Source organism: Pelophylax lessonae, assembly GCF_965119305.1.
Source record: "Pelophylax lessonae genome assembly, chromosome: 1".
In the NCBI taxonomy this organism is placed as follows: Eukaryota; Metazoa; Chordata; class Amphibia; order Anura; family Ranidae; genus Pelophylax; species Pelophylax lessonae.
In genome coordinates this window covers 483,797,435-483,811,182 of record NC_138768.1, presented here as the reverse complement: position 1 = coordinate 483,811,182, position 13,748 = coordinate 483,797,435, and the positions used below count along the sequence as shown (strand labels likewise).

General features: G+C 47.8%; 1 protein-coding gene across 2 annotated transcripts in view; it reads left to right on the top strand.

Moving 5' to 3' along the window:
• POLR2B (RNA polymerase II subunit B) overlaps nt 1-13,748 on the top strand; it is an 837,536-nt gene that overhangs the window by 457,518 nt on the left and 366,270 nt on the right. For both annotated transcript variants that reach the window (XM_082254374.1, XM_082254373.1), the window contains one exon: nt 654-808. In XM_082254374.1, coding sequence (XP_082110500.1) covers nt 654-808 — 155 coding nt within the window. The remainder of the gene's footprint in view (nt 1-653; nt 809-13,748) is intronic.

Genomic DNA, 13,748 nt, shown 5'->3' with positions numbered 1-13,748 from the left:
TGAGATGTAGTGTGCATTAGCCCTAAGAGTGTCAACCACATGATTCGCTCTAGCTAGCGTCTTCTCTTTGCCTTTAATTATCATCTTTGGTAAGCAGTCTCTTCTCTCTACGTCTGCTATGATTACCCTTTACTCTGTTTACTTTTTCTAGTGATCTATAAACTTTCTCTTTGGCTTCTATGCTGCTTAGCCACATCATTTTATAGTCTGTCCTTCTCTATGATATTACACTTGACCAATTCTAATCTGTGTGTGGCGAATTGTTTGGAGGCCAAAGCCACTTATTTTACAGAATATTAAGCTATTTCAGAAGTGGCATACATTGCTAGTTTTAAGATGGTCAAACTTTTGTATACCATAAGCTAATTTCCTTGCTCCCACATCTTTAAGCTTGTGTTCAGTATAGTCATAATTGCATGTATATTTTTTGTAGAATTTATTTAACCATAGTAAACATGTAATGTTCATGGAACAGTCATTTATACATACATGCAATCCAGTGAGTGTGCTTGAGAAAAGGTGTGTCAGCCTAGGGTTCCTTAAAACTTGACCCACATTTCCCATGCACCTCATCAAGTTTTGTTGTTCCTTCAGTATTTTTTCCCCAAAACATCTGTTAACTGCTTGTCATCTTGTAACTTCAAACTTTCTAGGTCTCAATGATCAGGGATATAAGGGAAAGAGAAATCAGAATCTACACAGATGCAGGAAGGATTTGTCGGCCACTTCTGATTGTAGAAAAACAAAAGTTGTTGCTAAAAAGAAGACACATTGACCAGCTTAAAGAGCGGGAATACAATAATTATAGGTAAGGTGTTATTGCTATTTTTTTTTTTTTTTTTTTTAACACAATATTTACCCAACAGGTATGACTATGTTTTCCCAAAAATAAGACCTAGCGTGATTATCAGGGAGGACTGCAATATAAGCCCTACCCCAAAAATAAGCCCTAGTGGTTGTAAAACCCTGTAATCCACTCTATTGCAGTATTAGATAATGTACAATGTATGTGTTTCTGTAATATTGTGCCAAATGCCTTTGTTAATGCACCACTCGTTGCTCACCTGACCTCCCCCCTACTCTTCTCTTCTCCCCAAACTTAGTTCATTCCTGAATCTTCCCGGGTCACCTGTTTAAGCAAGTTTTTAACCACTTCAGCCCTGGAAGGTTTTACCCCCTTAATGACCAGGCCATTTTTTGCGATTCGGCACTATGTTTGACTGACAATTGTGCAGTCGTACGCCGCTGTACCCTAATAAAATCAATGTCCTTTTTTCCTCCACAAATTAAGCTTTCTTTTGGTGGTATTTGATCGCATCTGGGGTTTTTAGTTTTTGCACTATAAACAAAATCAGAGCGACAAGTTTGGGGAAAAAAAATAATTTTTCTATCGTCCATTGACAGACGCAGCTCTCATACTACTTAGCCATTGGGTTATGCTGCCCCCTGCAGGAGTTTTAATAGGCAGGAAAAAAAACAATTCGCCAAGCCCACAGGGCTGTCCCTATAGGCATAACTCCACACACCCTGCTCCAGCAAAACCATTTTTCTGCCTAGTAAAGGAGTAGGACCTAGGTTTCCTGCTGGGACTTCGCTCTGTTTTTTTTTTTTTTTTTTTATTCTTTTCAGAATATTTAGTTTTATTTATCTTTACTCACTTGCTAGTTAGTGTTCAGGGGGATCCTCCTGGTGATCTGCAAGCAATGCCACCTGAGGTTTCACACTGGATAATCTAGATCGAGCAAGGTTTTCCTTGTCCTGAGAATTTTTTTGATATTGGTAATGACTAATGGCGGCACATCAAGCATGTGCTAGTAGTGCCTAAGCGCTTTAAACTGTGTTATCCCTTTTACTGAGATGGTTTCCAACCATTGGACGGTACCGCCTAAGGTTTATCATCCTGTTTCCAGGTTTAACAAATCTACTATAGTGCCTGTGGAAGATTACCCATTTTTTTTACAGATCCGGTGGACAGGTGGGTGGAATCCCTTTCCTGCCATCTTTATGTATTTGCGGGTTCTATCTTGAAACTGGTTTTCTCTGTCGCTCATTGACAGACGCAGTCTTCTTGATTAATATCAAATTGGGTTATACTGCCCTCTACAGGAGTAGGACACTAGGCAGAAGGAAAACGTTCTGGCCACACCTTAGGGGCAGTTCCAGAGGGTATATCCTCTCTCTCTCTCTCTGCTACAGGAAGTCAGTTTTTTCTGTCTAGATTAAGGGTCGGAATCCTCTGTTCCCTGTTAATGCGCACTCCACTCGGGCGCTTAGTGCTTCCTGGGCCTTCCGCCATCAGGCATCAGTGGTCCAGGTTTGCAAGGCGGCTACCTGGTCGTCGGTTCATACCTTTACAAAATTTTATAAAGTTGATGTGATGGCATCGGCGGATGCCTCTTTTGGACGCAAGGTTTTGCAGGCCGCAATTTGAGGAGACCGTTGGTCTACCTCGAGGGTTTTTTTCTGTTGGGTTTTCAGTGAGTTTGGTTTGATGAGCCTTTAAAACTTCTAGTCGGCACCGGTTGGGCCTTCTGGATTTAAATTTTGATTTCTGTTATCCCACCCCTCATTTGTGGCACTGCTTTGGGACGTCCCAATTTGATATTAATCAAGAAGACGGAGTCTGTCAATGAGCGACAGAGAAAAATGGATTTTTGTAAAATCTTACCGTAAAATCCTTTTCTCTTAAGCTCATTGACAGACGCAGTACCCCCCCCCCCCCCTCTGTTTTTGAGTTGGGTTGGGTTAAATTCTCGAACACTGCTTTGTGACATAACTGACTTCCTGTAGCAGAGAGAGGATATACCCTCTGGGACTGCCCCTAAGGTGTGGCCAGAACGTTTGGCCTTCTGCCTAGTGTCCTACTCCTGTAGAGGGCAGTATAACCCAATTTGATAATCAAGAAGACTGCGTCTGTCAATGAGCTTAAGAGAAAAGGATTTTACGGTAAGATTTTACAAAAATCCATTTTTTGTGGCTGTTTTGGTGTCACATACAATTACAGAATGGGTTAAGGTTCTGAAGGGGAACTTGGATCCTGACACAATTCCCCCAGAGCTGATCGAACTTATAGACCAGATGGCCCAGACCCTGGTGTTCCTGTGTGATGCATTCTTGGATGCAGCTCCCCTGGTCTCCAGAGTGTCGGCTGTGGGGATTCCCTTGAGACGCATGGTGTGGCTGAAAAGCTGGTCGGCTGACCAGGCTTCCAAGAAGGCCTTAACAGATCTTTTGTTTCTGGGAGAGCGATTTGGCAACTTGCTGGATGTGTTGATCAAGGGTCTGGCTGGTGGGAAGAGTACTCTTCTTCCTCAATCCTCCAAAGGTAAAGCATCCCGTAATAAGCGGGGACCTTCCTTCGCCGGCGTTTTATTTTTGTGCCTCCGGAGCGCAAGAAAAAGGTAAGCCGTTCAGAGCATCTGGAGGGACTAAGAAGCCCCGGGGCAAGCCCAAGAGCAGTCAGTCCGGTTCTGTGGACAAGTCCTCTTCAGCATGAAGGGGCACCCTCATCCATTTCTGGGGTGGGGGGGGGATGTCTGCACTTGGATTTCCTTCATTCACGACAAGTTGGTTCACAAACTGTATTGTTCCAGGTACAAGATCAAATTTCAGTCCCGGCTGGCGGAAGGGTTCTTTCAGTCAAATCTTTGCCGGTCTCCGGATTGTTTGAAGGATCTCCGAGGCTGTGCAGGATTTCCTTGCTAAAGGAGTGATTGTGTCGGTTCCTCCGCAGGAACGCGTTCTAGTTTTCTTTTCAAACCTGTTCACGGTGCCCAGAAAGGAGGGCAAGGTGCGTCCAATCCTTGATCTCAAGGCTCTGAACCGATTTGTGCGGGTGCAGAAGTTTCAAATTGAGTCCATTCAGTCGGTGGTGGCATCTTTGAGTTGGGGATTTTCTGGCCTCCAGCGATATCAAAGATGCGTATTTGCATGTCCCCATCTTTGAGGGACACCAGCGAATCCTCCGCTTTGCGGTAGCAGAGGAGCGTTTTTAGTTTGTGGTGTTACCCTTTGGTCACGCCTCCGCTCCCAGAGTTTTTACCAAGGTCCTGGCCACGGTGTTGGCCTTGTTACATCAGAGAGGGATTGCGATCTTGGGGTATCTGGACGATCTCCTGTTAACTGGCAGATTCTCACTCGGATCTGTGTGGTGACCTCTCAATTGCGGTTCAGACCCTTCAGGAATTCAGGTGGATGATCAATTTAAAAAAGAATCTGCTCTGACGCCTTCCATACGGGTGACTTATCTGGGGCTGACTCTAGACTCCGCCTTGGCGAAGGTCTTTCTTCCATTGGAAAAACTTAAGAAGTTGTGGGGGCGATCAGGTTGCTGTTGGAAGCTGATCGGTCCTCACCATGGACTTGCATGAGCCCTGGGTCTGATGGTATCGACATTTGAGGGGGTCCCGTTTGCTCAGTCTCACTCGAGGCCTCTGCAAAAAGATTCTGCCAACAGGGATCCACTGTCGTTGGACCAGAAGATACGTTTAAGCCATTTCACGAGGTTGGCTCTTTCCTGGTGTATCCAGTCGCCAGTTTGGTGTCGGCAAGTCCTTCCTGCCGCTGTTCTGGATGGTGGTCACCATGGATACCAGCCTGTCAGGCTTTGGTGGAGTGCTAGGGAAGCTCTGTGCCCAGGGGACTTGGTCGGCAGAGGAGTCTTCCTTGCCGATAAATATTCTGGAGCTCAGAGCGATCAAGCTTTGCCTTTTCCACTGGATGAGTCGGCTATGCGGTTCTCCGGTTCGGATACAATTGGACAATGCCACGGCTGTGGCTTACATCATTTATCAAGGGGGCACAAAGAGTGTCCTGGCAGCCAGAGATGTGGCTGAGATTCTGGTATGGGCAGAAGACAATGTTTCGGCTCTTTCCGCAGTCCACGTTTCGGGTGTGGAGAATTGGCAAGCGAATTACCCGAGTCGTCAGGTGCTGGATCAAGGGGAATGGTCCCTTCATTCGGAGGTGTTTAGTCTCCTGTGTGCCCGGTGGGGCACTCCGGAGGTAGGTCTGTTTGCGTCTCACCTCAACAGAAAGTCCAGAAGTTTGTGGCCAGGTTTTGGGATCCTCTGGCCGACGCCACAGACGCTTTAGTGGCTTCTTGGAGACAGTATCGGCTGATTTATGCCTTCCCTCCGCTCAAACCTCCTCCTGAGGTTTTGTCACAGGATGGCAGTGGAAGGAATTTCCGGTCCTTCTGGTGGCCCCAGACTGGCCTCGTCAGTCTTGGTACACAGACCTCGTAAAAATGGTCGTAGATTCTCCATGGGGACTTCCTCTTCAGGAGTATCTGCTGTCCCAGGGACCGATCGTCGATCCTGCTTTGCGGTCGCTGGCTTTAATGGCATGGCTGTTGAAAGCAAGGTGTTGAGGGATAGAGGTCTTTCTGATTCAGTGATTGCTACAGTTTTGAAGGCCAGGAAGTTGACATCTAGTAAGATCTATCATCGTATGTGGAAATCGTACATTTCATGGTGGGAATCGCTGCAACTGCAGCCTCGCTTGTTCTCTATAGTTAGGGTTTTGGCCTTTTTGCAAAAAGGGGTTGAGCAGCGGTGGACTTTGGGCACTATCAAGGCCCAGGTGTCAGCCTTGGCCATTTACCTCCAACGTCCATTGGCTACTAATGCCCTGATTCACACTTTTATTAATTGGGTGCACCATCTGGCTCCCCCGCGGAGATCCCCGTTGCCTCTGTGGGATCTCAATCTGGTTCTGTCTGTTCTTCAAATGTCTCCTTTTGAGAGCATTAGGGAGATGTATCTGCTTGCTTTATCAAATAAGGTTGCCTTTCTAGTGGCAATTACTTCTGCCCTCAGAGTGTCTGAGTTGGCGACTTTGCCCTGTCTGCCTTATTTCGTGGTTCACAGAGATAGTGGTTCTCCGACCTAATCCGTTTTTTCTTCCTAAGGTGGTGTTGAATTTTCATGTCAAGACATTGTGTTACCTTACATTGTGTTACCTTAGAGGATATGAAGAAAGTCAGCACAATTTCTGTTGATTCACCAATGCCAAACTAAGTTTTTTTAATATAATCTGTGGGACTCTATAAATGAAGTGCTATCCAAAAAATATATTAACTATCAAATATGTATATATAGTGCAAGTGCAATATACAGCTCATATAAATCACCTGTTATTTGGAAAATTATCAAAAAAAGTGCTAATGCATCCATTTCAATGTGTAAACGTGATACTATTGCTGTATCATAAAATGTGCAAAAAGTGCATACGTTGTATAATAATGATCCCAAAATGCCCTCTGAAAACCTATACATCAAAAAAGTGCTAATGCATTAAAGTAATTCATACTGTCATTACACCTGAGTTAAATTCAATGAAAATTGTGAATGTATCAGCTGTGGAAAAAAAAAGTGAATGTATCAGATATAAAACATCTAATAAAACATGTGAATTATAAATCAAAGTTCATAATAAGAGAGTCCAATAAGAAAAAAATTCCAGTGACAAAGTGCAATTTGTGCTGAGATCCAAATAAGTGTGCACAGTGTCCACACGTGATCCATTTCCACCAGCAGTGCTCCCCTAATTCTACTAGATAGGACTCACCAGAAGCTGAGCTGGTAACATTATAAACCAGCAAAAGCGCATATCCAACACAGAGACCAGCCAGATATAAATCACCTTCCACCTACTTATACTCCCATCGGATGGATCAAGGATGGTGTGTAAGAGGGAGGAAAGAAGACAGCATGCCCACAATAGCGTAATTACTTTTGTAATATTTTATTCTGATTTAATAAATTGATCACTCACAGTGATGGTGTCAGCCTGACACTAGGAATCTAGCCTTGAATACCCGTACCGCCGCTCCGGCTGCCAAGCTATAAGCCTCGAGCATGGGTTCCTTTGCTTTAAGCGGTGTTGCAATGGCGTCCTTAGCCACGGGCGATGGCGTGGCTAAGGACGCCAAACAACATAGTTTGGCATTGATGAATAAATAGAAATTGCGCTGACTTTATTCATATCCTCTATTTCCATATAGTTAATCTATCGCTGATCAGCAGCAGTTCTGAGTGTTCCATCAAAGCATATCCAATTGTTTTTACCTGAAAAAAGTTCCAAAGCGCCTGATATTTTTATTATTGTGTTACTTTACCTATGTCTTAAGCTTAAGCATCCCAAGAAGATTGCCTTGCACTCTCTGGATGTGGTTAGGGCGATAAGGTTTTATCTGACTGTAACTGAGTCTTTTAGAAAATCGGACACTTTTGGTTTGGCTGCGTCTGCTGCGACCATATCCAGATGGATCAGGCAGGTGGTTGTTGGCTTATTCACTGAAGGGTCAGGTTCCTCCTTTCCCTGTGAAGGCGCATTCTACTAGAGCGCGGAGTACCTCTTGGGCTTGTCGTCATCAGGCCTCAGTAGTGCAAGTTTGTAAAGCAGCAAGTTGGTCATCTTTGCACATTTTTACAAAATTCTAAAAGGTAGATTGTTGGCATCTTCGGATGCTTCCTTTGGCCGCAAGGTTTTGCAGGCTGCTGTTTCATAAGAGAATCATTTATTTCTTTTTAGGGGTTTTTTCATCTGTGATCTCCTGGTTGAGCTCCTTTGTTACCTAGTTGGCTAAGTTTAGCCTTTGGAGTTTGTTTACGATCTGGTTACGTTCTCCCCACCCCTCATGCCTATGCTGCTTTGGGACCTCCCAATGGCTAAGAAGTATGAGAGCTGCATCGGTCAGTGGACGATAGAGAACTGGATTTTTGTAAGAACTAACTTTAAAATCCTTTTCCCTTGAGTCCATTGACAGATGCAGCACACGCCCATCTTTCACTGCTTGCAACGAAACTGCTTGAGCAGGGAGGGTGAGTGAGATTATGCCTATAGGGACAGCCCCGTGGGCGTGGTGAATTGCTTTTTTTTTTCCCTACCTAGTACTACTTTTGCTGGGGGCACCATAACCCAATGGCTAAGAAGTATGCGTCCGTATGTCACCACACCCTGGGCGTGGCTAGCCAGCAAGATGGCTGGCTGCATGTGATCGAAGCTCTGCAGGCCTCCACTCGAGCTCCATGCGGTGCACCTTGATACCCACCTTGATCCAGACATCCATGTGAGTATTGCGGCAGCTTGCGATACATACCGGGCAATATTAGTAAGGAGACAAGTAAGGAACGTCCTGCTATGGCAACAGAACGTTTGAAAGAGTTTGTGCGGACCGAGAAGCAGGAGATAGGTCGGAGCCCACCAAACACACGGAGTGGAGGAAGCAGCAGCAATACACAGAGCAACATGCCGGCGGAGAAACCAGCAAAACTCTCACTTGAACAGGTACATTCTCAACTTATGGCTGCTATAACTGCAAGTAATACTATGTTGACTGGTAAAATGGAGGAAATTAGAATGGATATTGGTTTAATACACCATGATCTTCAGGCTGTGAGAGAGCAGATGACAAAGGCTGAAAAAAGGATATCCTCATTAGAGCATAATTACACTCCAGTGCCAAATCGTATATTAGCAGCTGAAAAGCAAGTAACCTACCTTAATCAAAAAGTTGATGACTTAGAAAATCGATTAAGACGTAATAATATCAGATTTGTGGGCTTACCGGAGAGGGCTGAGGGGAAGAACCCTGGAGATTTTGTGGAGACATGGATTAAAACCCTATTTCCTGATACTTTCACAGCATTTGCAGTAGAAAGAGCCCATAGAATTCCTGCAAAACCACCAGCCCCTGGAGCCCCTGCAAGACCTTTACTTGCACGATTTTTGAATTGTAAAGATCGGGATCTTATACTACGGAAAGCAAGACAAAAGGGCACCATTCAATATGAAAACGCACAAGTGTTTTTTTTCCCCTGATTTTTCAATAGATCTACAAAAATTGAGAGCTACCTTTTTTGAAGTTAAAAAAAAAATTAAGAGAACACATTATCTACTCCATGGCATACCCTGCGAGGATGAGGGTGGAGGAAGATGGGAAAATATATTTCTTCAATACTCCGGAGAGTGTACAAGAATGGCTTTGTTTGAAAGGAACTATAAAGTGAACGGAAAGAAGAATCTTGCTATTTTCCTTTTTGTTTTTCCTTGTAATGAAAACTTTTTTTTCCTGGTGAAGGATACAAGAAAAAGAAAAAAAAAAGGAAAAAAAAAGAAGCATGTGGATGATGGAATGACGAGGCGGGAGGAGTGGAGGGCCTGGGAGTTAAGGAACTGTTTTTTCTGTTTTTTTTTTTTGTGTGCGTTTTTTTTTTTTTTTTTTTTCGGGGTTCCTCTTCCCCCTCCCTCCTCCCACCACTGGTAATTCTTTGAGACATTTTTTTTTTTTTTTGATGGCTTAGCAAAATTCCTTTTTCTCTTACGTCCTCCGACAGTCGCCGCCATCTTCATATTCGTCACAATGGGGTATTAGACTTTGCTCCGTAGGAGTAGCTAGGCAACAGAATATGTCAGTATTAAAGCTTTTAACATATCCCCACCCCAGGGGGTGGTCCCCTCAGTCTATACCCTCCTGCTTCCTGTTTCCTGCTTCAGTTTCAATGTCTAGCTTGTCAGGAGTAGCTGGATGTCTCTATGCTGGGGCATTTTGTCTCAGCCTTCTCTCTTTTTTGATTTTATTTGAGTTTTTTCTCTTTCTTTATTTAGCTGTTATTTTTACCAGCAATAGTTAGATCTTCGGATGAAGAGGATAATGCGGGCTGCGTCTCGGGCTGACTCCCCTGGTCGCAGGTTGTGGGTCAGTGGCTTCTCAGCCTGCCATCGAGCGTTCAGTCAGGTACCGCTCCTGAGTTTTCTGAACGACCCATCCCTGTTCCGTGCAGGGATGCTAGGGTGAGGTGGCTACCTCACTGGACGCTGTGCGGTTTCTCAACCCACCTTCTGCTGCTTCCTGGATGCGACTCTCCCTGTCTCATGTACAGCGGCTTGTTCGCCTGTGCGGGTCCCCCACGCCATGTAAGAGGTAAGTGTATTTATGTGGGGACCTGTCTGTCTGGGGGGTGTCAGTCTGGGACTGTGTTACCTTGCCCTGTGTTCACACTATTGATGTTTCCCTATCTCTCACACTGCATGCTGTGGGCTGCAAGGAGGGGGGGCTGTGCTGCACTTCTGTGTCAGTCTGAGTGTGTGAACGGCTGTGTGCTGTGGAACTTGATGCTATCATGTTTGGGGCACATTACAGCGCCGCTGCGGCGGTCCACCATGTTCTTTATAACTATGTGGTGTATTTTTATTCCACCTTCATGAGGTGGGGGAGCGGCGGTTTCGGCGCCAAACGGCGCCATTTTGGCTGTACTCACTCCGGCCGCATGGTACACATGCATGGCGGCCATTTTCTTGTAGCCTCCCATAGGCTTTAATGGAGCGCCCTGAATATCAGCAATTCCTTTTCTACAGGAGCACCGATCTGGCCAACAGCAGCAGCGGTCTCTCCAGGTTTTTTCCCTCTATTCTCTGTATCCTTGCCTGAGTATAACTTCTCCCTGTGGGGGTCCCTGGTGTGGGTGTGCTTGTGTGGCGGTGGGCTACGTTCGCAGCGCCTTATTTAAAGGGGCGGTCACCCATTTTATTTTACTCATTTTGGGGCGTGGATTCTCAGGAAAGCAAATTTCCTGTCACATTGGTGGGAAGCCAGGGGACTGCGGTTTCCCCCTCGGGGGGGGGGGGATTTGGCTGCGATTGTGGCTAGCCTTGCGACTCAGGTGCAATTGCTGATGGCTGCTCAATCCTCAAAAAGGCCCAGAGTTTTCAATTTCCTCTGATTCAGAGGGTGTTGGTGATGGGGCTGCTGTTGCTGGGGTCTCCTTGTCGGGGTCCCGTTCCTCCCTGGACCTTGTAGGGTCAGAAATGGAGGCTGAGGTCGAGGGGGTTGATATTTCTCCCCCTGGCTCGTCTGAAGAGCTTTCACTCATGGATGAATTGGTTGCTTCTATCAAGCAAACACTGCGTTTACAGGATGAACCTTGTCCTCCTGCTGCCTTGGCGGCTTATGGGACGCAGAAAAGACGCAAAACATCGCAGGTATTTCCCTGCACTGATGATTTTCAATGCGCTGTAAAGGAACATTGGCGTAATATATGCAAAGCTTTTGCTATACCAAGTAGGTTTAAGCTGCGCTATCCTTTTACGCCCGCTACTGATGAGCGTTGGTGTGTCCCACCTCCGGTGGATCACGCGATAGCGGTTCTGAATAAGCCCACTGCGATTCCTGCTGAGGATATCCCGGTGTTCCGGGATGCCACGGACAAACGGACGGAGTCCCTTGCCCGTCATGCCTATTCTATTATGGGTTCTATGCTGAAAGCTTTATTTGCTTCACTTATGGCGGCCCAGGCTGTCGCGAGCTGGACGCAGGTGCTTAATCGCGTCCTGGTGGCTGATTCTGCCTTCCAGGCGACTTTGGATATGGTTGATCAAATCCACCAGGGTGTCATGTATTTGTGTGATGCGGACCTGGATATGGTTCCGTTGGCTGCACGTGTACATGGTGTGGCGGTATTGTCTCGCCGTTTTGGTTTGGTTGAAGTGTTGGTCGGTGGACCAATCTTCGCGTAAGACCTTGGCTAATCTGCCCTATGATGGTTCTCGCCTTTTTTGGTGAGTCCCTAGATACGTTAATTAGGGGGATCGTGGGTGGTAAGAGCATGCTCTTACCCTAATCCCACAAGGCTAAGACGGCTCCTGGTAATAAGCCGTGGACTGGTAAGCAAAAGTCCGGCCAGTCCGGTTCAGCGGCCCACAACAGTGCGGCCTGAAGGGGCGCCCTCACCCGACTCTGGGGTGGGGGGGACGCTTGCTCGGTCTCCTTCAGCCATGGCTGTCCCGGGTTCGGGACAGGTGGGTTCAGGAAATCATTCGATCTGGCTACAAGATCGAGTTTCTCTATAGGCCGGAGCGCAGATTTTTTCCCTCAAATCTACTGTCCCCGGAGCGTTTGCGGGATCTGCATCTAGCGGTGCAGGACTTGAGGGCACAGGGAGTGGTGGTCCCGGTGCCTCATCGGGACAGGTTTCGGGGGTTCTATTCCAATCTGTTCACCGTGCCCGGGAAGGCGGGCAAGGTACGTCCGATTCTGGACTTGAAGGCGCTGAACCGCTTTGTGCGGGTGCGCAAGTTCCGCATGGAATCTCTGCGGTCGGTGGTGGCTGCCCTGGTTCTGGGGGAGTTCATGGCTTCCATCGATTTGAAGGATGCGTATCTTCACATCCCGAATTTCGAGTGTCACCAGAGGTACCTTTGATTCGCCATAGCGGAGGATCACTACCAATTTGTGGCGTTGCCCTTTGGTCTCGCCTCGGCTTCACGGGTGTTCACCAAGGTGCGGGCACCGGTTTTGGCTTTGTTGAGAGCCCAGGGCGTCTCTGTCCTAGGGTATCTGGACGATATTCTGGTTCGGTCTGCGACCAGCCAGGGTCTGGAGAAGGCTCTGTCCGTTACGATGCAGTCTCTGCAGGAGTTTGGTTGGACGATAACTTTTCCAAAGTCAGCACTGTGCCCATCGGTTTGTCTCCCTTACCTGGGAATGGTTCTGGACTCTGTCCAGGCGAAGGTCTTCCTACCGGACGACAAACTCAGGACTCTTCAGGAAGGAAGTCAGGTCCCTCAGGGACGCTCCGTCCTCGTCCACTCGGACGTGCATGAGATGTCTTGGATTGGTGGTCTCGGCTTTCGAGGCGATTCCCTTCGCCCAGTTTCACATGCGGGGTCTCCAAGCGGAGATCCTGTCCAGGTGGGACGGGCGACTGCGATCTCTGGATCCGGATTTCGTTGGGCCATTGCACCAGAAGGGTTCTTCTGTGGTGGCTCCTGTCCCCGCCGGTGTCAGGGGGCAAGTCTTTTCGTCCTCTCTCATGGACGGTGGTCACCACGGATGCCAGCCTGTCGGGCTGGGGTGGTGTTCTGGGCGTTCTGTCCGCCCCAGGAACTTGGTCGGAGGGGGAATCCTCCCTTCCGGTCAGCATTCTGGAATTGCGTGCGATGATTCTCTGCCTTCAACGTTGGCCGGACAGGCTGCAGGGCTGTCCGGTTTGGGTGCAGACGGACATTGCCACGGCGGTGGCTTACGTCATTCGCCAAGGGGACACCAAGAGGGCCGGGTGGCTCGGGAAGTGGCCGACATTCTGTCTTGGGCCGAGACGCATGTCCCGGCGATATCGGCGGTTCACATTCCGGGGGTTGGAGAACTGGCGGGCGGATTATCTGATGCCGCCAGTCCCTGGACCAGGGGGAATGGCCCCTCCGTCCGGGTGTTCTCCAGATGTTGTGCGCGACGTGGACCTGTTCGCGTCTCGTCTGTACAGCAAGGTGTACAGGTTTGTGGCAAGGCCACGCGATCCTCGGGCAGACGCGTCAGACGCGTTGGTAGCTCCGTGGCATCAGTACCGACTGATGTATGCGTTTTCACCGTTTCTATTGCTGCCCAGGTTCCTTCGCAGGTTGGTCTCGGAACCAAAACACGGTGATTCTTGTGACACCGGACTGGCCTCGCCGGTCCTGGTACGCAGACCTCGTGCATTTGGCGGTCGACGCCCCGTGGCGTCTGCCTCTTCGGGAAGTTCTCCGGTCTCAAGGGCTGATATTTCATCCTGCCTTGCAGTCGCTGGCCTTGCCGGCCTGGCTGTTTAAACCGAGGCCCTGAGGGATAGGGGTCTCTCCCCTGAGGTCATTCACACTTTGATCGACGCGAGGAATTTTTCCTCGGGGTAGGTCTTTTACCGTATTTCGGAGGCCTATTTTGCCTGGTGTGAGTTCAGGGGGTCTTCACCTCGCCCGTGGTCGGTGTC